The sequence below is a fragment of the Alternaria hordeiaustralica genome (assembly GCF_023758085.1).
Source record: "Alternaria hordeiaustralica strain BMP 2776 chromosome Unknown scaffold_44, whole genome shotgun sequence".
Lineage (NCBI taxonomy): Eukaryota > Fungi > Ascomycota > Dothideomycetes > Pleosporales > Pleosporaceae > Alternaria > Alternaria hordeiaustralica.
The window spans coordinates 122,485-143,018 of NW_026056816.1; the positions used below are offsets into that span (position 1 = coordinate 122,485).

The 20,534-nt window shown below is 53.0% G+C and overlaps 11 protein-coding genes across 11 annotated transcripts; 3 read left to right on the forward strand and 8 right to left on the reverse strand.

The window, feature by feature from the left end:
* Positions 1–320: 320 nt before the first annotated feature.
* On the reverse strand, positions 321–1,673 carry J4E84_010663 (uncharacterized protein; the record flags this gene model as incomplete). Its single annotated transcript, XM_049393218.1, has 2 exons — positions 321–1,490; positions 1,575–1,673. The coding sequence occupies 2 exons, from the start codon at positions 1,671–1,673 to the stop codon at positions 321–323; spliced, it is 1,269 nt and encodes a 422-aa protein (XP_049239073.1).
* Positions 1,674–2,560: 887 nt separating this feature from the next.
* On the reverse strand, positions 2,561–4,135 carry J4E84_010664 (uncharacterized protein; the record flags this gene model as incomplete). The annotated part of the gene is made up of 1 exon (XM_049393219.1): positions 2,561–4,135. The coding sequence occupies one exon, from the start codon at positions 4,133–4,135 to the stop codon at positions 2,561–2,563; it is 1,575 nt and encodes a 524-aa protein (XP_049239074.1).
* Positions 4,136–5,403: 1,268 nt separating this feature from the next.
* On the forward strand, positions 5,404–6,361 carry J4E84_010665 (uncharacterized protein; the record flags this gene model as incomplete). The annotated part of the gene is made up of 2 exons (XM_049393220.1): positions 5,404–5,484; positions 5,540–6,361. 2 exons carry the CDS (start codon positions 5,404–5,406, stop codon positions 6,359–6,361), a joined length of 903 nt encoding a protein of 300 aa, XP_049239075.1.
* A 621-nt stretch (positions 6,362–6,982) lies between these two features.
* On the forward strand, positions 6,983–7,966 carry J4E84_010666 (uncharacterized protein; the record flags this gene model as incomplete). The annotated part of the gene is made up of 1 exon (XM_049393221.1): positions 6,983–7,966. One exon carries the CDS (start codon positions 6,983–6,985, stop codon positions 7,964–7,966), a length of 984 nt encoding a protein of 327 aa, XP_049239076.1.
* An 84-nt stretch (positions 7,967–8,050) lies between these two features.
* Positions 8,051–9,196, reverse strand: J4E84_010667 (uncharacterized protein; the record flags this gene model as incomplete). Its single annotated transcript, XM_049393222.1, has 1 exon — positions 8,051–9,196. One exon carries the CDS (start codon positions 9,194–9,196, stop codon positions 8,051–8,053), a length of 1,146 nt encoding a protein of 381 aa, XP_049239077.1.
* A 433-nt stretch (positions 9,197–9,629) lies between these two features.
* J4E84_010668 (uncharacterized protein) lies at positions 9,630–11,633 on the reverse strand (the record flags this gene model as incomplete). The annotated part of the gene is made up of 1 exon (XM_049393223.1): positions 9,630–11,633. The coding sequence occupies one exon, from the start codon at positions 11,631–11,633 to the stop codon at positions 9,630–9,632; it is 2,004 nt and encodes a 667-aa protein (XP_049239078.1).
* A 611-nt stretch (positions 11,634–12,244) lies between these two features.
* J4E84_010669 (uncharacterized protein) lies at positions 12,245–13,151 on the reverse strand (the record flags this gene model as incomplete). Its single annotated transcript, XM_049393224.1, has 2 exons — positions 12,245–12,662; positions 12,838–13,151. 2 exons carry the CDS (start codon positions 13,149–13,151, stop codon positions 12,245–12,247), a joined length of 732 nt encoding a protein of 243 aa, XP_049239079.1.
* A 561-nt stretch (positions 13,152–13,712) lies between these two features.
* Positions 13,713–14,886, reverse strand: J4E84_010670 (uncharacterized protein; the record flags this gene model as incomplete). Its single annotated transcript, XM_049393225.1, has 2 exons — positions 13,713–14,425; positions 14,478–14,886. 2 exons carry the CDS (start codon positions 14,884–14,886, stop codon positions 13,713–13,715), a joined length of 1,122 nt encoding a protein of 373 aa, XP_049239080.1.
* Positions 14,887–15,719: 833 nt separating this feature from the next.
* Positions 15,720–16,124, reverse strand: J4E84_010671 (uncharacterized protein; the record flags this gene model as incomplete). The annotated part of the gene is made up of 1 exon (XM_049393226.1): positions 15,720–16,124. The coding sequence occupies one exon, from the start codon at positions 16,122–16,124 to the stop codon at positions 15,720–15,722; it is 405 nt and encodes a 134-aa protein (XP_049239081.1).
* A 1,814-nt stretch (positions 16,125–17,938) lies between these two features.
* Positions 17,939–19,583, forward strand: J4E84_010672 (uncharacterized protein; the record flags this gene model as incomplete). Its single annotated transcript, XM_049393227.1, has 2 exons — positions 17,939–18,077; positions 18,130–19,583. 2 exons carry the CDS (start codon positions 17,939–17,941, stop codon positions 19,581–19,583), a joined length of 1,593 nt encoding a protein of 530 aa, XP_049239082.1.
* A 299-nt stretch (positions 19,584–19,882) lies between these two features.
* Positions 19,883–20,455, reverse strand: J4E84_010673 (uncharacterized protein; the record flags this gene model as incomplete). The annotated part of the gene is made up of 1 exon (XM_049393228.1): positions 19,883–20,455. One exon carries the CDS (start codon positions 20,453–20,455, stop codon positions 19,883–19,885), a length of 573 nt encoding a protein of 190 aa, XP_049239083.1.
* Positions 20,456–20,534: the final 79 nt, after the last annotated feature.

Below are 20,534 nucleotides of genomic sequence, written 5' to 3' on the forward strand. Positions count from 1 at the left end.
GCTACGAAGTGTGGGGTTGGCGCGAAGCCAGGCGGAGACGTTGCTGCACGCGTTGCTGACAGCTAATCAGTAATCGAGCCGAGAGGCGACATCGAGCTGAGAGGCGACGGGCGATAGGCGGTGTTGTAGGCTCTGTTGTACTGCACATCCTTCCAGTCTGGTAGAGCCGCGAATTCCGCATCAGACATAAAGGCGGGATGCGGGCCTGTCCGCTTGTGAGTGGATCCGATCGGACGCTTCAGCCACAGGCTTTCGACATGCTGTCTCCGATGGCGCTCCTGTAATCGAGTCACCCAGCTTTGCGCTTCTTCCTGCTCTTCCTACGAGCCGACCTCGTCAGCCCAGCTGCGTCCCTTCTCCATGGGCGATGGCAGGCCGAAATCGTCTGTGTCCTTCACCTTCTCTTTCACCTTCTCCTCTGCAGGTGCCTTGCCCTTGGTAGAGGGTAGTTCTGGGAAGTCTGATGCTGAAGGCGGGACGTTATCGCGCTTTTCCCGAGCGTTTGCCGGTCGTTCGTCAGAGCCTCGGTAGTCGCCACGGCCACCCCTGCTGCCACGGCCTCTACCTCTGCCTCGTCCGCGACTAGATTGTGCAGCAGGTTCATGGTAGTCTTCGCCCCCGTTGTATGCGTTGTCGACCGGTCTCGAGGGTGCGATGCCACCATGCGCGCCACGTGCAGCGCCTCGTCGCTTCTCGTCTCCAGTGCCAGAGAAGCCATCTTCTTTCTCAAAGTCCCACTCCCTGCCCCCTTGAGCATTGAGCTTGCGCTGGCGGTTCTTCTCGCGTTCGCCCATCATCTGTTGGCGGCTCTGGCGCTCTGCCTTCTGCTTCTCTGCGAGAGCCTTCTTACGCTCGATGTCCTGCTTCTGCATGACAGCCTCTCGTGCCTCGAAATTGCCCTTGTCGGCCTCGGCGCGAGCATGGGCGCTCTGACGGGCTTCGTTCTTAATGCGCATGTTGGCTAGCTTTGTATTCAGCTCCTCTTCTGTCAGGCGCGTGCGTGCAGGGCCGCCAGTCAGGCCTCTGTCTCCGCGGACGGCGTGTGTGGTCTTCTCCTTGGGCTCGGTGGGTGCAGAAGGCGGGGCTGAGTTGTCTGCGACATCGGCAGTGGCAGCCGCAGTCGGCGCAGCTTCCTTCGGAGCCTCAGGTGCCTTCTTGCCGTTTTCTTCTAGTCGAATGTCGGTGTTGTGCCCGCCGCGGCCTCGTCCACGGCCCCTTCCTCGACCGCGGCCGCGACCTCCTCTATCGGCGTTTCTTGGCTCACGAGGCGCATGGGGTGCGAGGTGCGCCTGCGGTGCAGTCGGCGGTTGTACTTCCTCGGGAACGAACTCGGGGGCGGAAGCTTGCAGCTCGATGGGGTTCTGCTCAACGACTGGCTCGGCGATAGGGGTGATGTCATCGTCGAAGAAGAGGTCGTCTGTGCTTGCCGTCTGAGCGAATGGATCTATTGACGGGTCGTCGAAGGCGGGGTCGTAGGATGTGTTGTCGATCTGGCGGGGGTTAGTTTAGTCTTGTATATGAAGCAGACGCCTGCTCCAACGGTAGGAGAGACGTCATGGGCAAGGAGTGCATACCTGTGCTGGCGCTACTTCTGGTTGAGCGACGGTGACCTCGGGCGCTGCTCCTGATTGCTCCGCCTCGTCAGGCTGGGTAGCCCATTTCGACTTGAGCATATTGTTAATAACGATTAGTGCTAGAAATAGTATCTAGAACGAAGTATGGAGTTGGACGTTATTTAGCGATGTTGGGTAGCGATGTGAGGAGTCTTGGGGTCGTTGCGGCTGGCCGAATTACTTGCAGGAGCCCTGGCACCCAAGTCCGTGCGGGAACAGCTCCCCGCACCTGCAGTCTAGACCCGATGGGTCCTTCCAGCCCCACGTCCATGGTTCAGTGGCACCTGGGCAGCTGCTCCGGATGATACTCGCTGCTTCTTACATCCTCATACACAGCAGAGTCGAACAGGTGTCTTGTCGCCTAAATCAAGCCCACGAACAATATTATACCAGATACTAAGGCAATGTAGACATCAGGCATTATTATTATACTAATCTCGTACCGACAGAATAGACCGCAATATGAAGATACTCAGCTCCGAATAACAGATTCCAGCAATCCACGAACGCCATCGCTAGTCATACAAGGGAGACATGAGACGATCCAACCACTAAAGATACAAACACTTGATAAGAGAGAAGCAGGAAAGCACAGAAGCCACTGCGATTCTCCGCATAAGCTCGGAAGAGAAACTCGACCCTATCAACCAACATCCGCCATATCCTACTTGGTAGCTTCGGTACGAGGCTACATGCGCCCAGCGTGACGACTCAACTCTTGAGATGTATTCCAGCCACCCCGATCAAGGAAAAGTTCCGAACACCATGGAGCTTACATCAAGATAAAAAGATGCGGAGTAGATGACCCAACGTCAATGTATGCCCCAGACCTGTTCGATTTCTACCAGTCCATGAACGCCGTTGCTAAGTCGTAGAAATGATATACAAGGCTATCCAGCCAGTAATATTACAGACGCATTGACAGATAACGAAAATCCGCACAACAGCTACTCTGGTTCTCCGCATGAACCGGGAAGGGCTTCAGAGACCCGGACGACAGAAGCAATGTACGGGTACACCGGGACACCGGATCTGTAAGCATACCCATCTTGTAGGCTATCCCAGGGCAGGCTCTCCTGCGCGGGCCAAACCTGTCCTCCCTCCGACGAAGGCGGCTTGGAATCGAAGGTCAGAGGCGCGATTTCCTCCCCAGGCTCAAGCGGCGAAGCCTCTCGGCTCTGCTGCCGCGAAGAACCCGGTGAGAGTTCCGGTGGATCCGTCGGCTGGTCTTCAAGCCAGCCCAATACCCTTTGGCTCACAGTTTCCGTAAGCGGGTTGCCGGTGTTGTCGAAATCCTGGCCGTGGAAGGTGTACTTTACGATACCGGGGTCTGCGAAGGAGGGGGCGTGGGAAGGGCGTTTTGGGGCGGCGAGACGCATTTCAGCCTCGACGGACGCCAGGGTACGAGATGTAACGGGTTTTTTCGTTGATGTAGCACCGGGGGTGGGGGATATGTGAGCCGTGGAGATGGGAGCGCTGATCTTGGAGATGCCTTCAGCCTTGACTTTCGCAAACAACTCGTCGAGAGCTGATGGAATCGTCAAATCAGCTTCAGTCAAGCCCGTCTTAACCGGCGTGATCACAAAGCCGTTGTCGTCGAAACACTTGCGAACTGGCTTGCCAATCAAGGCCATCGCCCACTCCAAGTCATGCACTGGCTCCTCAGGATGGAACTCGGCGTCAACAGAAACCCTGTACTTGCAGCGAATCAGCCTCTGGCGTGGCGTCTCCATGTTTTCGTTCAGCGCGGCTTCTAGAGCCTTGCGCTGGGCGATAACGCCGTATGCCTTTTTATACGCTTTCGCGTTTTCGGTAGGCCATCCTGGGGCGGTGTCTTCTTTTGTGAGGGTGATTTGGACGGCGGGTGGGGTTTGGGCGACTGTGATCTTTCCGAAGAGGAATGCTGGGGCGGTGGGGTTGAGCATGCTGGTTCGTGTGTTGGTGAGTTTTGGAGAGGAAGGAGCAGTCTTGAGTAGGCTGATTTGTGTAGTGGTGAGTTTTGGAGGAGAAGGAGGAGCGGTCTTGGGATAAGATATACTATTCGACTCATGTTCGAGTTTGGTTGAGTTGCCGGCTACCTTGGTTAAGGTGTTGTTCTTGGAGCCAGTAAGGACGTCTTCGAGTACAACCACGGGCAAATGTGTGCAGAGGTGCGGTTGCGGCGGAGCGGTCTTGGTACCGCTGGTAGTGTGCGATCCAGTAAGAGCGACGAGGTTGGTGAGGACCGTCTCGTCAGTAGCCGAATCATGTCGAGAATGATCGGACGACTCCACGATGACCTGCGTAGAAGTCTTTACCATGGGCGACGACCCTGTATTTCCAATAACGTCTCCTTGTACAGGTGCAGTCTTGTTGATAACCATGGGAGCGACCGGCGCATACGAAACCTTATTCGCGGTAATCTTCTCGGCGGCGGCGGTGCGCTTCGCCAGCGCCTTCTCTTTCTGCGCCTTCTTGTGGTTCTTCAGGCCCTTGTTCTTCTTGCAAACGACGTCGCCGGTAGCGTCCACGGGAGGAGCCATGTTCGCGGTTCGCGGTGAGAGTGCGACTAAGTGCTGTCAGGGGGCGCTTCACATCACCGGCGCAAGTTCTGACTTACATATATTAATGACAGTAGTATAAGCGGACTATGGTACAGCGATCAAGATCAGAGCGATAACTTCGGTTCAAGACAACTGGATATACGCAATAAAGCGGGCGACTATACAAGGGAGTGGAACGAATGTGACGAGCCTCGTCCAGTGCTTTCGGGCTGCGGGCGATGGTGTTGCGCGGGTAAGATAACTTGGGGTGGATCGCTCGCAGGTTGAGCGTACGCAGGCCGCGGTAAGGTATCGACTACGATGGGTATCGCGCGCCGTATTAGACACTAGTGCCGTGAGAGTGGAAGTGATGTAATAGTGTGAACAATGGCGTCCGTGCGTTGAGACAAAGTAAGAGTGAAAGGAATGACGGTGTGACTAAGAATGCATTGTTTGACAATCACATTGCTCACAACGTCTCGGTAATCATGTGGAGATGGCAAAGCACGAGGATGTAGGAGAATCATTATATCATGTGACATGTATGATGAGATGTCTGTAGGACGGCTAGGGCGCTGCAAGCTTAAGCGCACCGGTCACGCAGGTTTGCTGTACTTCCAATGGCCATCGGGATGAGGCTTGCACTCTTGTCAGTAAGGGAGCCGGGTATGGTAGCTTCTGTCTTCAAATTCATCGTTGGAAGCCAGGATCGACCAGGCTCGATTCGTCTCGATTGAAAGTAAAGAATGCAGCCGCTTCTGATCCATAGGGTATCTGCGTCCCCGTGTTAAAGGACGGATGCTGCCAAACTATGTGTTGTTGAGTGCAGACGTGAGCATGAGCGAGTATGAATGCTTCGAGATTACTTTGAATGAGCAGACTTGGATGCGTTTACGGAAAGGTAGTTTGGAGGGAAACATCATGCGGGTACAGGAACGATGTCTTCATAGGTACGGTAAACTTCCCTGCCGTGCGAGTGTCACGGAATGTGATATAGATGGGGCCGGATCGCCAGCGCTGAGCCGTCTCAGAGCATAGAGATGAAATAATAAGCAGTCGCTACGAAGACAGGTGGACGTGCAAGGAAGATTGTAGACCGCGATGGTTGTGGGTGGGCGTTGGAGTGTTGTGATGACGCGCGGCGACAAGCCTTTCGGACGCTAAACTTCATTGCGACAGGAACGCGCTTACTAAGCATCCCGAACACTTCCTACGCTCCATGCACACCTTCATCTTATTGACCCACCCCGCTGTATCGACCTTCCGAAATGCCGGATATAACAGCCAACGATGGTATTCATCTGCACTACGAGACATATGGCTCTTCCGGTGCCGCTCCCTTGATCTTGGTGAGCTCCCCGCCATCGAGCGCGCACCGCCACCAGATCTGACATTGGTCGCTAGCTGCACGGCTTCACGGGTTCGGGCGCAGTCTTCAAGCGTAATGTTGCCGCACTCGCAAAAGCTCACCATGTCATCATTCCCGATCTGCGCGGCCACGGCGACTCCGGTAAACCAAAAGCCGGTTACAACGTGGCACGCCTGGCGATGGATCTCAAGAACTTGATCGAATTCTTCGGTTTCCGCGACGGTACCATCAAAGCAATAGGCGCAAGCCTGGGTGCAGCAATCTTATGGAGCTACAGCGAATTGTTCACGACTGGCGCATTCTCGCACATGGTTTTCGTGGACCAAGCTCCGCTGCAGAACTATCTTGAGGATTGGGGTCCTGAGTTCGGCAATCTGGGATGCAATAATCTAGAAGCGCTGAACGCGATGCAAAAGACACTCATTGCGAACCCGAAGGAGGCGCACCTTGGTACCATCGCAGCGTGCTTGGGCTACAGATCTCATCCGCGACCCCGAGACCCTCAGTCGGATTCGTCACAGTGGGAAGATGACGAAGCGTTCTTCCTGGCTGAAGCTCTAAAGGGCGATGCGTGGTGGTATGGGAAGCTAATGGCTGATCATACGGCGAATGACTGGCGACATCCCATCGCTCATGCTTTTGGACCAGAGAGCGGTAGTGAGACCAAGGTGCTGGTAGTAGCAAGTAGCCGAAGTGGATGTTTTCCGGCTGCGGGACCGCTCAAGGTGGTGCAGCTGGTGAATGGAGGCGAAAAGGAAGGACTCGCGAAGGGAGTGACGGTGGACTGGGGTGGTCATTGGTGTTATTGGGAGAAGCCGGAGATGTTCAATGCGCTTGTCATTGACTTCTTCTCGTGAGCGCAATGTATGCCGTATTGATTTGATGTTGCTGCGACAGAGTAGTTCGTATCAGTAGTCATCTTAACGTTCATACCAACAGGTAATCCATCATCGTCGAAAGAACGAGAGGGGTCAAGCTTCCACACAACGAATTCTTCCGCGAGCGCGTCAAACCCTGCAGAGCGCCGCTAATGAGTAGCACATGGGCAAAAATCTGGCAAAGACATACCACAGTGGGGATATTCCAGCGGCCATCCACAGAGCCACTTCTAAACCGCCGGCATCCTGTTTGTATATGGCTGAACGGCCGTAAAAGACCACTATGTGGGGTTCCCCAGGCTAAAGATGCGGCTCCCGGAGGCTCTGGGGCTAGCGCATCTGAGTTGTGGCTCGTAGCGAGCAGGTCTGCCTCGAGACGAGCATGACTCGCCTCGATCCCCGCAACACTGTCACGTATATATGCTCAGTTGGCCGCATCTTCATTGCATTATCATCGCCCATCTCTTCATTGTGCAGGCAATATACCCCAGGTATCTTCTTTGCATTGCATAGCTCTCAATCCGAGATCGTGAGCTCAAGAATTGAAGTCCTGATCACCGCAAACCTGATCCAAGAGTTTTGAAGAGCAGACCACCAGACATGTCGAACAACGTCCTCATCACCGGCGGCGCCGGCTTCCTAGGCCCTATGCTCGCCGCCAAGCTGGCAAAAGATTCGTCAAACAACATCGTCCTAACCGACCTCCGCACACCCCAACGGCCAGCCGGCATCCCAGACTCTGCATCCAACCTAGAGCTCACAGCTGGAGACCTGACCTCGCAATCAGACATCGACAAACTCCTTTCCATGCGCCCGCAATGGTCAGCCATCTTCCTCTTCCACGGCATAATGTCCGTCGGCTGCGAAGAGAACCCCGCGCTTTCTACCAAAGTCAATCTAGACGCCACGCTTTCTGTTCTTACATCCATCTCAAAACTTCAACAATCTACCAAGCCCCGCATTGTTTACGCTTCTACCCAGGCTGTTTACGGACCGCCTTACACGGCAACGGGCCCGATTACAGATGACACTCCCGCGACACCAATAGGCGTCTACGGTACCCACAAGGCCATAATGGAGAAGCACATCGACGATCTCAACCGCCGTGGTCTAATCGATGCTTTCTCCGTGCGCCTCCCGACCGTCGTCGTCCGTCCAGGCGCGCCTTCGCGATCAGCAGCAGCATTCCTGAGCGGCCTACTCCGCGAGCCACTAGCCGGGCTCGAATGCATCGTCCCCATTAGCGACCGTTCAGCACGCCAGATGATCTGCTCACCACGTGTCATGATCGAGAACTTTGTTCGCGTTATGAAGGCACCCTCGGATGCCATGCCCTCGCATATCCGCGCGGTCTACATGCCAGGTATCAGTGTCACGCTTGGAGACATGTACGCAGCGTTCGAGGCGGTAGTTGGGAAGGAGAAGCTGAGCCTGTTGAGGGAAGAGGTGGATGAGGAAGCGAAGAGGCTACTGGATAGTTGGCCGCAGACTGCGGAGTTTGGAAATGCGACGAGGATGGGGCTGTTGTTTGATGAGAGTTGCGAGCAGATATATAGGGAGTATGCTGATAGCCTGAAGGCGTAAGCTTTGAAGTAAGCAAATCATTACGATTTTCAACCTTGACGTTCCAAACCATCATCGCATGTCGCAAGGATACTGACCGCTTACTCATGCAACAGTCTCGAAATATACGTCCTCCTCAATCCTTTCCACGTCCAAACACCCCAACCTCTCCATATCTACCTCCCACCTCTTCATCTTCTCTTCTCGCGTTCCAGCCAGCAACTCCTCCTTCTTCCCATACTGCCACCGGCTAAAGCCCCCAGGCCCATTAACCCGGGCCTTATAAGTGCGACCAGCCTTCAGCCCTTCCATACTGCGCACATACTCCTTTTCGTTCCCTAGCTGCTCTAATGTGCATTCAAATCGCCACGGCTTCTCCGCCGAGATCTCCACGAAATCATCATCGTCGGGGAAATTTGGATGAGGGTCGCCATCCCAACAGACGAAAACGGCACCCCATTCAACCTTCTCCCCGGTGGCATTATCCTGACAATCAATCAGTTGGTCGATGCAGTGCAGATCAAATCCGGAGCAGAAATTGGTGACTGAAAGTGGAGAGCGTGATTTATCGAACACCAGGGGCTCGACGCTATTGGTTGTGTATTCGATGACGAGGGTGAAGGGGGTTGGACCATTGAGATAAGCTTTGCTGGGCAGCTCCAGCCTGGCGAAGAGTCTTGGAGGCGCCGGGTCGCCGTGGACGGTGAAGTAGTAAGTGTCACCTCCCTCACGATGAACGGGCAGCTTCTGCGCTGATGTGAGGCTTTCGGGATTGCCATCGAGCTCATCCGTATAACATGCGAACACATCGCCAGCTTTCTCAGACAACCGTAAACCATATGTACGCCCGGGTTGCAAGATCTCTTTCCACACAACATGCGTTGTTTCAGTCAACACACTAATCGATACTTCCCGATACTGTGGAAATGCCGTAGAGGGTATCTTGTACCGGCCTTTCCGAGATGACGTAAAAGATGGCAGCTTGATCACACCTGCATCTTCCCTGCCAGATTGCACGAGTTCGAACAGTCCAGACCTTAATGCCTGTAGGACAGTGTTTCGCCCCCTTCCAGCGACAGCAAGACCATTGCAAAATAGGGTTATCGAGCGTTCTGTCTCTGGAGTTGTAAATGTGAGGTGACCAAGGCTAAGACGTTGTTTGCGGTTCAACTGGAACTTGTCGTTGATGTCTAGCTCCTTTGCCTCAAACCGGAGGGATAGGCCGTTACTAGGTGTGGCTTTGCTTGTCATGGCGAGCGCGCGCTTCGTGGTATGTACAACGCAGGCCGGGTCAATACTCGAAAGACAAATGTGTACGACTAAAGAAAGTGAGCACGTAGTTGAAAACGACGCCGAAAGAGTCCTGACTAGAAGAAAGTAATCGTGATTGTGGTGGCAATTGTGAAGGCTGTGCCGTGTCGATATTCTAACAAGGATGTGACGTCATGTCTGGACTATATCCAGAAAGGACACCCCTTGCCAAATGACTAACACGAGCTCCAGCGACGGCCTGAAGACTTGCACCGGCAATCGGTTACCAATGGATAATTTGCGAAGATAGATCAGCATTCTAGCTAGTACACTACTATCGATGCTGACAACTCCACATCATCAATCGCCATCACTGCTATAGCGACAATAACCAGATTCATGAAAGACAACAAGTTGAATTGATATCCGCGTTCTAGTTAAACCGAACACGTTTCGGATCCGAGCCCCGACCGCCGTGAGACACCTGCCTATGATCGCGTTTCACGACCTGCCTCGCTTGTTGTGCAGCAGAAGAGAATGGGCTGTTCGAATGCACGGGATCTCTTATCTTCGGAAGATCGAAATCTCGTGGTCGGACAAAAGGTTGCAGCTTGATCTGGGCTATCCTGTGATCAACTCTCCTGTTAGTCGCTCGGTCTACGTCGTTATGAGGGAATGAGACAACGACTGGAGCTTCTATCTTGAGCTGTTGAAGCTCAAACAGATGGGGATCCGCACCATACTGCAAAGACATATGGAGCATATCGCGGACAGGTTGGCAGGATCCCACGTCGTGTATGCGTTGCTGGACACCATTACGCATGGCTTCGACAAGACCGCCCCATAACGTGCGATAACCTTGTACGGTCACATTGGGATCCAATGCATGTTCGAGTAAGATGCGGTATTGTTCGAGACGCGGAAAGAGCAAATCGTTCCACGCGGATCGGCGAGTTGCTAATTCGCGACATACACAATTAAGCCATCCATCAGGGGTTCTGTCGAGGTATACGACGGAGATGTCTGCGCCGTGTTGGAGGAACTCTCGCAGTATTTCGTGTTTGATGCGCTGCGAAGCGATTGGGAGATGCAGAGAGTCACTTGCCAGCGTGCGTAAGAAGACTGTGGTAAGTGTGGTGTCTCGCAAGACGACGTTCGGATTCAAGCCACGGTCAAACAGGCGCTTGAAGTATCGCAAAGTGGTGCGCAGGTTATCCTCCAATGTGGCATCTATACGAGTCAGCATGCCGATCCAGCTGCCTGTCGCCATGTTCACATCCACACCCTGTTCAAGAAACATTTCTAAAACAGCCCAGTATCGGTCTTTTTGTTTGCCGTCCAATGATCTTATCAAACCGTCTGCGAAAGTCATCCAACTGGATGCACCATCGACGACAGAGTTAGGGTCGACACCAATTTCAAACAGCTGCTTTATCAATGAAGGTATGATAGCAATTCCAACTAAACTCGAAACCGATGGAGGAGACCGGTCGTTGTAGTGATCGATTGTACGGCGGCGTTCAATAGAGGAGGGTAGATGCAGCTCGTATGTGTCATCGAAACTGACGGGGCAGGCTATAGCATGTTTGAGTATACGATTGAGGTCCAAAAGACTGCCATCCCTCTGCACTCGATATTTCAGATACTCCACATAGCCAATGGAAGCTGCAAACCGGATGATGTCACAATTTAGACCGCACGTTGTGTGGTATGGCCGTATGCGCTCCTCCTCTAGCTCTGCCTGGTCGATAACTTCGAAGCAGTCAGCCGTATTGCCTGTTTCGACAGCGCCTTGGCTAGCTAGTTCCACGGCAAGCTTCAGGCTAGAGGGACATGAACTTCGCTCGATGAACTTTGATTCGGCAATCAGAGCTTTACTTATGCCAGTAAAGACATTGAGTTCATTTGACGCCCAGAACCCAAGTTTCTCCCTCATGCGCTTTGTAGCGAGGAAATCATTCAACGTACGATGTAGGAAGTCCACCTTGGTCTGCGCAGAGATGTCAGTCGTCGAAGCTGCCTCCAGAAGGCCTTTGAATCGACCGTTGAGTCGTCTCTCGGTCTGAGCGGCACGCTTCTGTATCGAGGAATGTCGCCATCTCATGCTGGGCATCTCGAAGCCGAAAGTTGGGTTGCCTTGTTCCAGGAAGTAGTAATGTATCAATTCCAGCTGATGAGGGCTCCGCATAGCGGCGAGGAATGTACTGGCCATCCGGCTCCGATAGATTCTTTCGACAGACCCCAGTATGTGCTCGAAGAACTCTTCTAAGTCCGAAGGTATCGCGCGCAACCGCTCTTGAAGTAGGGACACAGGGTCCTCGTTGATGATGCCGTTGCGGAGCGACTTGACAACGAGACGTACCCAAAGAAACACCCCCTGCGCTCGTTCTCCAATATCATGAATGAGATCATCGAAGAGACTTGGTTCAAGATCCATGGCGTGATCGTACGATAGCAGATTCTCCCGTGCGAATAGTTCGATGTCTGGTCTTGTAAAGTCATGCAGTCGAAGCACATTAGTGCTGGCCTTTCCGAAGGAATCTTGAAAACAGTTCCAAGGCCTACTGGAGAGGCATAGTCTGACGTTCGGAGTACTGGACAGGTCTTTAAGTATTTCGATCACATCCCAGCTGTCTCCGTAATACTCGTCAAGACCGTCTACTTGGAAGTAGAATCGGGTAGTGACAGTAGACTGAGCTCGAAACAAGACAAACGCCCTTTGTAGCTCGGAGAGATTCCACGGTTTTGGCAAGGAAAAATTGTGAGGCTGAGGTTCCGCGTTCCACCTTTCCGGACATATTGTTGGGGCCAACTCCGGACAAGCATAGAGTACATGATAAAGGAGGGTTTGTAGCAGTCCCTCTAGAGACTTTTGCATCTGTTGACCCGGCGACCAAAAGTAGAAGCACGCTCTAGCCAACGGAGCGTTTCCAGACCAAACTCGAAGATTTCGTATCGTCTCGGTATGCTCGTAGAGATGTTTCATCAATGTCGATTTTCCGGAACCTGACGTAGCATTCAGCTGGCTCCTAGGTTTGCGGAATACAGCTAGAACTCACCTGGCTTTCCTGTAACCCAGTAAATCCCACTGCCGTTTTGCAGCCAGTGTGCGAACCGAATGTTCGAGTTCGAAACACGAGTATCGGGAACACTGTCATTATACATCCAGGCAAAGGTCCTTTGGTGGGCATCTCTGATGGCGCTTTGTCGTATATGCATACACTCATAGCGAAGGCTCGCAATGATCATATGACACTGAGATGCCCGATGAACCTCCGAAGACAGTTGAGAGAATCGATCATGGAGTTTCTTCCAGAAAGTATCACCGTGGAGGTCCGAGATGCGCTGCTGGGTGGCTTGGAGCTGGCTGTCCAAAGCTTGTATTTGTGATGTCATACCATAGCCTGTCTGCACATTTTTCTTTTTCCAGTCTTCCAAAAGGTCGATGAGCTGGATCTGGTTGTCACTAGATGCATAGTAGTTAATGTAAGCGCATTTGAAACACCGTGAAGAGACATTACTTCGTGTTGGAGACCAGATGCATGGTTACCTGATTTCTCAGGAGTTCCAGCCTTGCTTGCAGTTCCTCGATATGCGCCTTGCCCCATACTGACTTCAGAGCTTTCCGAAAGCTCTGCCACCTCGTTGTTGCTGTTGCAGATCGCGTCCCATTCTGCTTGTGCTGCAGTTCAGAAACTGCATCCAGAAGTTCCTCAGCAATAATGTTGCAGCGTTTGGCGATGTCGCAAAGTCGCGATGGCGAGGCTGCGTTTGAAGTTATTCTAGTACTGAGAGCACTGATGTCCTGGGATACGATAGTAAGGTCGACATGCTCATTCAAAGCGCCTGATGCGGACTGATGTAGTTCCCTGGATTTTGACAGCAGCACAAAACTGAATGAGATGAACTGGATGATGTTTCCGGCGAGACCAATGGCGGCGAGACCTTCTGCCATACTAAGTGTGGTCTTCCTTGGTGGGTCGCGAAGGCGTGGCCGAGCGGGAAGCGGCCAACCTTCATCTCATAGATAGAAGCGGTGCAGCTGCACAGCCGCTCCAGGTCCCATCGCAACCAGGCTGGAAGCTGGAGGCTATGCTGCTTTGTGGCGACCCATGATTCGACGGGACGACGACAGCGGTGGTGCGACATGCTGGGGAAATCTCGACAAGGCAGAGTGGTGCTTGCATGCAACGTCATTCCGGTGAAGTGTGGCAGTTTGGGCTGGCGATGATTGGAAGGTACGAGCTCTGAAGCTTGGCGATGTCTAGGTGCGCCTGCCACCACAACGGTAAGGCACACCGTAAACAGTAAGCACAGGGCTTCAATGATCTCGATTGCCAACAACCAGTGTTTATCGACAGCATGCAACAGGAAGTTCTGGATTCAATACGTATGCAAGAAAGAACAAACTGCGCACGTCTTCATTTGGAGAGCGTTGTTGATGCTATGCGCACTGCACACGCAAGATTGCGACGCGCCAGCTTCATGTCCCCGTCACTATGTAAGTGTCGGCTTTCTATACTCTCCCCCTCAGCCACTCACCCGCCCGCTTAGCCATATTCACAGCCTCCTGGTTAAACCCTAGAAGATGACCAAGAAGAAGTATATCATGTGGGACATTCTCCTCAATATCCAACTGCAGATCATTACCCGCCTCCTTCATCTTCTCCGCCCACTCCACAATATCAAAGTATAGCACCTCACCACTACCCGTGTTCACAAACATCGGCACCTCAGTCTTGAACGTCCTGTTCTTCTGCGAAACATAAGGCTGCGACAGCACCTTGTCCCCACCCTCGCCCGCATACGCGGTTGTGCCCCACGCCGTGAAGGGTGGGGAGATGTAGTCTGTAGCGTAGTTGCGGTTGTCATGGACGTAGGAGCCGGAGGTATCGGCGGGGTTGGTCCACGGTGACCAGAATAGCGCGGATGAGGGAGCGGGTAGGCTGAGCTCGGAGCCGTAATCGGTGATGTAGCGGAGGAGCGCGATGGCGAGGTTGCCGCCTGCTGAGTCTCCGGAGAGTATGATGTTCTTGGGAGAGATCTTGAGGTCGTTCAGCAGGTATAGGTATGATGTCAGGCTGTCTTGGAGGGCGGCTGGGAACGGGTTCGATGTCTTCGAGACGGGCAGGGTGGAGAGGCGGTATTGCGGGCAGAAGACGTGCGTGGCTTGTGTGTGTTTGAGAAGTTTCTTTGCCATGGGTCCGCTGGCTGCTGTTCGTCCATCCCCTACAAAGAGTTAATCATGGACGCATCTGAATAGTGGAAACCGCATGCTCACCCGTGACAAAAGCTCCGCCGTGTATGTGGAGAACGACTTTGGTGTTCTTATCGCTGCCCGTGGTCAACGGCGCAGGAAACCACGTGGCACCAATTTCCACAGGCACGACATCCTTATTGCTTCTCAATGGCCCCTTGTACGCATCATTCTTCGCCGGCTTGATGACTACAAAGCGCTCTTTCTCTTGCTCCGGTGTCAGGGGTAGCGGCGTAGCCACCTGCACCTTTGTCACGTGCCATAGACCAGAGAAGAAAGCATGTACGGTGATAGCCTGGCGAAGAGTCCAGCTGGGATGCTGGCGACCAAGAACCAGGAACTTGATGAGGATGATAGGGAAGCGCACGAGCTCGAAGCCCAGAGCGCCAAGCCCATAGATGGCCTTTACGGGGTGTTGCGTGAGGTCCACCATGGCAGTGTCGACAGAGATGAAGAGAGCTCCATTGCGGGACTAGGGACTAGGGACTTATAACACGATGACGATGGTGTGCCGCTTGCCTGTGATTGTTGAGGGGCGGCTGGTTCTGAGGATCTGAGCCGAGGTCCTTGGCGCTGCTAGCTCATGATCTCCAAAACTACCCCACATCTGCACCTCGACTTTTCCAACCTTTGCCCTTATCGACTTAGGGGAACCGCATCTTGGTACGCACCGCGTTTGGTCCGGCGACCTCGCAGTCCGTTCTCGAGCACGCAACAATGATCCGACGCGCGGGCCTGGCGGTCAGACAACTCGTACACCCCGGACGGTTGTCTGGTATCCTGTTACCTACAATCTACTCACATCTCATTAGGCACTTTCATAGTTGTTGAGCGCGAAGGTGGCAGGATAGCCATACTCGGCTTCTATTTATCGCGGTGACATCAACACGATTGATAGAGCGCTACTTTCCAGCGGACACACGATATCAGGCAAACATCGATACTCTACGAGGTTGCTAAAAGAAAGAGCTTGGGTCACTTTACGTCACGTTGCAGGTTCACTCTGGTACATTGTTTTTCTATTTTTTTCTTGACTGGGTATCTCAGTCTTCTTTTCTGTCTTTTCAACATCAGTAAGCCTTTCTTAGGCTCAATCCGTACTATCATCAGCCCATTGCTGTTGCGTGAGGGACTTGTCTCTTTTATCTTGGGAGGGGCGCGGCGTTGACTGGCATGACGAACGCCTGCTCGAACCCCATGGCAATCAAACGACCGAAGCCAAGATGACAGGTAAGGATCCCAGTCAAATCGGACTCGCTTCTGAGCCTACCTGTTATAACGACGTTCCTTCTTCGGCACGGGAGGCATGTAGTCGTCATCAGCATCGGGGTCTTCCTGATCATAGTGCCTGATCAGCGCCAGGATATCTGCTCGCGTCGTGCATGTGTCGCGACTGAGTTTCGTGTTCCGACCACTTTCAATACGCTCTTGGATCTTTTTCTGGACCTCGTCCAGCTTTCCTTCCGTGAGGCTTGCTAGATCTAGAAGGAGGACCAGGAATTCTTCGCCCCAAATCTCGATGTCAGTGGTGTGCTTATAGCTGAGGCTATTCGGAAGTGCTTGGTGCACTTCACGTATGCCCCATCTACTGCAGATCTCCTTGATCACGTCGTTGATGACTGGTTCGGGGGTCGGAGACCGTGGACGTTGCGCGTCGGATGGGATCTGCATGGTTGATGTCGATGGAGAGGGTCTTGCGATGGTCTTGGTTGCGGTTGTAATACCTTGCTTGAATCGTAGAGAGTCGCCGGTTGGTGTAGAGAAACTGCGATTTTATAGGAGCTGGCGGATTTATATCGTGTCGGGGAGAGACGTGTGACTGAACAAGGTCGCCATCGATCCGTCAAAATGAGGAGTGACTACACAGAAGCTCCCATCTCGACTTTCACCCAAATCGAATCGCCTGCGGTTTACCTCGCGCTCCCACCGGTGAAAGCGATAGCCTAGATATATCGAGGGACTGGATGTCATGCCACTTACGCTTTTCTGGAAGACTTAGTATAAGGCGTATCCGATGCCATGTATTCGACCCGGGTGATCAGTGTAGCAGTCGAAGGCCAATATATATGATATATTCATGGTAAATCTTATAAGGACCGGTAGCTGAGTTCTACACCCATCCAGTTTGGTGGTGAGACGTCAGGTCGGACGATGTACATCATTTGTACGGACAGCTTGTACATGAGTGAAAAGCTTGTTTGATGTTTGTCTCTAAACAGTGAATCATGAATGTTTTATCGATGTCCAATCTGGCTTGCTGTCAGGCGAGCTCTTTGCGCCCTTCACACCTTCAGTACAAGGACGAGGCCTCGGAATCGAGTGGAAGTTGAAACAATCGACTGTGAATGGATACAGACAAATACAGCAATGTTTCAGTCATTCAATCATTTTTGTCTCTTCATTGTGGGCAGATGACAGACCTGGTGGGAGAAGCAGAGATTTGCTTACTCAGCTTACTCCGCCAAGCCAAACCCTGGCGTCTTTCCGCTCAGAGCTCCCACCAGGTTCAATCAAACCTTGTGCCTTGAGTCCAACCACCGGCATCCTTTCACCGTTGCAGGCGACTAGCACACCAGCGACGCTTCTTCTTTCCACATCACTATCACTTCCGAATACACGGGATCATAATGTCAGGCTTCAGCTGTCAGCTGTTGCACCTGCCAGAAGCTGTCGAACGTGGAAGGAACAACATTGCGCGTGCACCTTGACACCAGCCGAACTGTCGTCGCTCAAGACATTGGACTAGTGCGCTCCTCGTACGATAAGCAAAAGCAGAGAATAATGGGGACGTCGCATGCATAGCCTTGCTAGCTATCATGCCTCGGTATAAGACGATGCCCCTTTTCGCAGGTCAGGCGCGCGCGCTACCCTAATCAACGGACGGCATCGCAAACTACACGATGAAGCTTTCGTGCGTAGTCGCGAACAGATTGGAAAGCAGTAACAGCAAACACCCACCTCTTCCGGTCGTCGCTGTGGTGTTGGATCGACTGTACGCTCGACGGGTCAAGAGCTCCACCAAATCACCAGGTGTCTGCATCCGTCGGCAATTCCGCCGAGAGAAGGCGAACCCCGATCACTGCATGCCGCGTGCACAACCCGGAGATTTTCAGGGCCAATTGGCTAGAAGAAAATGCCAATCATGCATGGGTTTCATGATGCCAAAATTAGATGGCAACGGTCTAAGATCGTATTCTAGACGAAGCTGTCCTTAGATTCTCGGTGAGAGTAACCGCAACCCCACACCTTCCATGCTCCATCCTACATCGTATCCTGAACACGAACTTAGTCGCTGCAACGGGCACTATGGCAGCCTTTCCCGTATGCGCATTGATCATGCGCCGTTTAAGAAGCTCCGTACAGATACCCTTTAATAGCATTGTGCATTCTAGAAGCCTTATATACCGCTGCTCGGCGCAACGGTCTTCACCATCATCATTCGACATTCGTTTAGTCCTTCGTTAGAACATCCAAACATATCAATCATGAGGAGAAACCAACTAATCAGCCTCGCGCTGCTTGCGCCGAGTTGTCAAGCATACGTCTGGCCCAGCAAGTACGACCAGCTCGACGACCTCTTGTATTTGCAATCCGGCTACATCAGGAACGGAGAACTCTCAGATCGTACGTACCTGTTTCCCTCAGTATATTCCGCTTAAGACTTACACAACAGCAGAGGTCCAGACCTGCTCATTCGGCGCTCGCCAACCAGGCATCCAAAAAGCCGCAGAATGGGTGCGAACGAACTTCCACGACGCCGTCACCCACGATGCCTCAACGGGGATCGGAGGCTTGGACGCCTCGATTCAATACGAACTCGACAGACCAGAAAATCTCGGTGCCGCGTTGAACAACACCTTATCCGATATGGCCAGTTCAGTCAACATCCGAAGCTCTGCAGCCGACGTTTTGGCCTTGTCATTGGTCATGTCTGTGGCTCGTTGCGCTGACATGCGCGTGCCTCTACGACTGGGCCGCAAGGACGCGGCAGAGGCTGGCATCAAAGGCGTGCCGGAAGCGCACACCGACCTCGACACCACAAGGAAGAGATTTGAAACTGCCAGTTTGACAGAGAAGGAGATGATCACTTTGATTGCTTGTGGTCACAGCATTGGTGGTGTTCACTCAGTCGATCACCCGGAGATCGTCTCCGGTCCCGTTACCGCCGAGAACAAGGCGACTTTCGATACCACCAGCGGAGTGATGGACAACGCTGTGGTAACGGAGTACCTCAACAACTCGACGGCAAACCCTCTGGTCGTCAACGCCAACAACACTTTGAACTCCGACAAGCGCATCTTCCTTGCCGACGACAACGCAACTATGCGCAAGCTTGCAGACAAGGCCTACTTCAAGTCGCAGTGTGAAGCTGCATTCGAGAAACTGATTCACCTCGTGCCAGGAGATGTCACACTAACGGAGCCCATGGAGCCAGCAGACATCCGTCCTTACATCACAACATACCAACTCAAGGACGGAGCAGTCGAGTTAACAGGACGTCTCCGTGTCCGAATCACACCAGTCACCGGCCGCGATGGCAACACCCTCACAGCTTCTCTCATTCCAGTCTCGCGCAATGGCAGTGCGACCGCCGAGATCGTCGCCAATCGCGCTACCTACAAGTTAGGAACGTCCTCCGGATACCTAGACGAGAGATTCCAGTGGTTCGAATTCACCCAGACACTCAACGCCACCGATGCCTTCGACGCCTTCACCATCCGCGTCAACGACGATACCTACGACAACGGCGGCACAGGCAGCTACCCCATCAACCCCGATGTCCTCTACCAAGAAGCGCAGTCATGCACAGCCAAGGACACCACAACAGGCGAATGGAAGATGACCATCACCGCAGCCGTTTCCAAGGCACTCCTCCAGACCGGTACTACACCACAGCTGAACGTCTCGAAGAAGACCAAAGTCCAGGGTCTTGTTATTCCTCGTCTTACGCCAACGATTGTTGAGATGAAGCCCGCGGGCAAGGAGACTGCGGAGTACGTGTACTACACTGCGACGACGGTTCTGAGTGAGAGGGGACTGGATTCTACGTTTGATATTGAGGTTGGGGAGTCGAAGGTGGAGTTTATTAATGCGAATGCGCTTACGCAGCAGGAGTGTGCGGCTTTGTAGATACCCTATAGATAATGAATCTCTTAATGCTTTGAAGCTCGATCATTTAAACTGTCTTCACCTGATATTATGGCCATAATCGGCAATACGTGTCTCGTGCTATGGAGAGGTTTAGCGCGCGATCACGGTGCTCAGTCGCATGCAATATAACACCACACATCCCGCACTCGCTAGTCCTCTAGGTGCACGATTTTCTTGAACATCTATGAGACCAAGCCTCGCTCTAAGTCTTCCTAGTCATCTACTAATACATCATCCCCGCCGACCACACCAGGAACGCCGAACCATGCAACCCAACCCTACAACTTCGAAGACAGCTTCCCGCTCTTTTGCGCCGTGTAGGTAGCAATGAGATCCATCAACGCTGGGCTGAGCACATCATATGTCTGCAGGCCCTCCTTCCTGAACTTCTCGCGTACGGCGTCCATCTCCTTCGGATTGAAACCCTGCTCGATGATGCTGCTGACGAAGGCGGCGAACTGCGGCTCTTGCCATCCCTTCTTGTCACTGAGTTCAACGTGGACGAAGTCCAGGCCCTTAAATGGGTGGTCGACGACGATGCGACCGAAGAGGTGGACGCCGCATTGCTTGCAGGCATTGCGCTGGATGGCCGCTGATTCGTCGATGATGTGCAGCTTGTCGCCGTTGGCAGTCACGGAGACGTTGTCTTTAGGGATAACGCCAACAACGGAGAAAAGAGCGCCCTTTGGCTTCCAGCATTTCGAGCAGCCGCAGGCGTGGTTGTGCGCGACGTTGCCAGCGAGGGTAACTTCGACCTTCTTGGTGGGGCAATGACAGTAGAGCTTGCCGCCAGAGAAGTTGGGATCGCCCTTCTTGATACCGTTGTCGATGGCGGGGTGGATGGACGGCATTTTTAAAACTAATACACTGACGATTTACTTGGAAGAAGAAGTGGTTGTTTGAGGTTATCTGGAGGGTATGCAAAGTCGC